Here is a 3,333-nt window from a genome sequence, read left to right on the forward strand (position 1 = left end):
TATACTTGAAACGTGTGGCTGAATTGGATGACATTACCAATGAGAGAAACAACTTTAGACAAGCTTTTGAAGATCTTAGGAAACAAAGGCTAAATGAATTTATGGCAGGATTTAATGTAATAACAAATAAACTGAAGGAAAACTACCAGATGCTTACTTTGGGAGGGGATGCTGAATTAGAACTTGTGGACAGTCTGGATCCCTTCTCCGAGGGAATAATGTTTAGGTTTGTCAAAATACTTTGTATTATTGCTCTAATGCTTAATTGCTGTATTCCTTTCTTCAGCCTGCTTTTTAAGTGAATTTTCATTGATCATCAGCCAGCCAAGACAGTCCTCCCTTATGGCAAGTATTGGCAAGATACTGACAGGAGCCACAACTTTTTAGCATTGAGATTCATTTCTCCTGGAGAAAGAAGTAACTAATGGCAGTTAGAAAGCTTTGACTTTGAAGTCATTCCTCAGGGTTTCTTAATTCCCAAATCATTTCACTCTGCCTAGGGAATCATGCCAGTCACGTTGGTGATTGGAGCTTGTTCTGTCATAAATGCTCCCAAGAGTATATTCATTACTTAAGAGTAGAACAGCACTTTGGAAAGATCATTAATTAGCAGTTCTTAAGTGTTATCATTCCTACAGAGAATAGCTGCGTGTTACAGTAGTTTGAGCTCAGGCAAATGTCAGCTGACAACAGGGCTGTGCATGTGCCCAGGGAGTTACTCCTCAGTGAAGAGAAATAATCCAGTTTGCTACCTCCCAGCCATGGAGGACTAAGAGCATCAAGCAGCTCATCCACGGTTTTAGTCGAGCTTCTTTGTGCCGGTGTCTTCCCAGGACTGCCTCCTGCCTTGTGACTTGCTTTTCACCATGACATATTTGTTTTCATCATGAACAGAAATAAGTTACAAACTCTTTAATTTGTTTCAGCGTTCGGCCTCCGAAGAAAAGTTGGAAGAAGATATTTAACTTATCAGGAGGAGAGAAGACTCTTAGTTCACTGGCTCTGGTTTTTGCTCTTCATCATTTCAAGCCAACGCCCCTTTATTTTATGGATGAGATTGATGCAGCGCTTGACTTCAAAAATGTATCTATTGTAGCATTTTACATATATGTAAGTATTTAATGGTAACTACTACAGTATAATTTGTCTAAGGTGTTTTCTCCTCTGCCAGAAAAGACAAAGTGGTAACACAATTATGGCCAGATTTTAAAATCTGGAATGAGAGTATTTTCAAATAATTAAGTGGAAACTATGTACTAAGCAGACTTCCAGAAAGGTGCTTAGAATGTTGCTTTCTGCATGTTTTCTTCTAAGCTGCTTCAGCTTTCCTGGAACGAGGCAACTAAACAGAGGATTTACAAGTGGTTTTTTTCTCCCTCCAAATCCTGACTGTATAGTTTCAAAAGCTGTCTAAAGAGTGCTGGAGTTTGCCAAAGGTGTCGCATTCCTATGCATCCTCAGTGTTACTGTTCCCTTGTTAAAGTGTAGATACTGTCCCCAAAATACTCAGCTGAGATACGGTAACTTATTTAGCTCTTAGTGATGTGTTCATGTATCCAAGCTCATGATTTTCTTCTCGGGTGCAGCCAAGGTTCCTTGGGTTTATACTTCCCTTTCATTAACATGAGCTGTTTCCCATAGGCATCTTTGATCTGTGTCTTTATTAGCGTTTTTTTTTCTTTCACACCTTTAAAAGTTCTGTCATCACCGTATGTTAGCGAAGCAAACATTTACATTGCTACAGTTGTGGTTGCTAATATAAACTTAGAATTTTCAGAATTATCCAAAGTGTAACCACTGGCTTTGGGAACCTGCTAGAAGTGCCAAAGATGATGATTAACTACTTAAAATTAGGGCAACACTTTGATGATACCTGCCTGCAACTGTAGTTTTAAACTTTGCTTCTGCAATGCCTGCATTTTCACAGAGTCCATCACCCAGGTGTGACGTGGTAGAGCAAAGAGTTTAATTTCAACTGCAGTGTAGACTAACACTTAGATGTAAAACTTAGTACAGTGTGGCTCTTTAGTGCAAATTATAGCATAGTATATAGCTGTAGCTCATATTTTGTATAAGACTTCTGAATTAGTACTATCCTAGGAGAAAAGATTGTCATTGATACTTGAGCTATTTTTATTATATCTAGCCAGAGAGGTGGTGGATGCCCCATCTCTGGAAACATCCCAGGTCGGGTCGGCTGGGGCTCAGAGCACCCTGCTCTGGTTGGGGACGTCCCTGCTCTCGGCAGGGGTTGCACTAGGTGGCCTTGGCAGGTCCCTTCCAGACCAAACCCTCCTGTGATTCCATGACTGTATTCAGTCAGCATCCAGTCCTTATTGGATTTCTCTGTGGCAGCAGTGGCAGCTACACCTTCCCCCTCCCCAGAGAAGTTCTTCTTTTCGCCTGGTTACGATGCCCCTCTTCTCTCTCCTGCTGCACTTTCCTCCTTTCTCGCGGCCTGGCCCAGCAAGCTATGGGGTCCCAGCTCGCCACTGCAGGAACGGAGCCAGTTGTACATTTGCTTTGCTCACAGGGCTCAGGGCGCTGCTGAACTTACACCGATGCTGCTGTGTTCTCAGGATAGTTTATTTTTAAAGCACCACCAAATTTACTGGTCTTACCTATTGTTGTTCCGCCCTGGGGTCTAGTGTTGATCAAGGCTTGTCCTCATTAGCAAAGGCCTTGCTTTCCCCTGTTCTCAGTGCATGGAAGCTGGTTTGTTTTCCTTTCCATTCTTAAAGCAGCCCTTGCTATAACCATGCAGGTAACTTAGCAATACCTGCCTTTGGTAAGTCTGGTGGAATTCACGGTAAAACTGTGGTGAACTGCACCTCTGGAAGGAAATGAGGTATGTTTGTATTTAATCAAATGCACTTGAATAGGTCATGTGAAAAAGAAAAGGAGGAAACTCATGCTTAAGTAAATTGTGGTGCTCTGTGCCAATGGCCAAGATGGGAGCGTGTCGTGCAGGTACCGAGTCGACAGCAGGAGCTCTCAGGCCTCTTCACTCATTCATTTGGTGAATGGCAGAATCGCTTGTAGCGATGTATTTCTTCGCTCCCCAAGCCTGGATGTAGAGATCATACAAGAGCGGAGCTCTTTGAAATACTGCGAGCTAATACATGTACCTTCTGTTTCAGGAGCAAACGAAAAACGCACAATTTATCATCATCTCCCTGCGAAACAACATGTTTGAGATCGCAGACAGATTAATCGGAATTTATAAGACTTACAATACCACAAAAAGCGTGGCAACCAACCCCAAAGTTATTGCAGCTAAAGGACTGGCTGAACTTGGTGCTCTCGGGTGTAGTATAGCTCAAAAATAGAGTG

The 3,333-nt window shown here is 42.3% G+C and overlaps 1 protein-coding gene across 1 annotated transcript in view; it reads left to right on the plus strand.

Moving 5' to 3' along the window:
- The window catches only part of SMC4 (structural maintenance of chromosomes 4), a 38,600-nt gene extending 35,267 nt beyond the window's left edge, over positions 1-3,333 (plus strand). The window contains exons 21-23 of the mRNA XM_010287345.1: positions 1-226; positions 927-1,110; positions 3,141-3,333. Coding sequence (XP_010285647.1) covers positions 1-226; positions 927-1,110; positions 3,141-3,329 — 599 coding nt within the window. The 3' untranslated portion in view covers positions 3,330-3,333. The remainder of the gene's footprint in view (positions 227-926; positions 1,111-3,140) is intronic.

The sequence above is a fragment of the Phaethon lepturus genome, unplaced genomic scaffold (genome assembly GCF_000687285.1).
Source record: "Phaethon lepturus isolate BGI_N335 unplaced genomic scaffold, ASM68728v1 scaffold19905, whole genome shotgun sequence".
In the NCBI taxonomy this organism is placed as follows: domain Eukaryota; kingdom Metazoa; phylum Chordata; class Aves; order Phaethontiformes; family Phaethontidae; genus Phaethon; species Phaethon lepturus.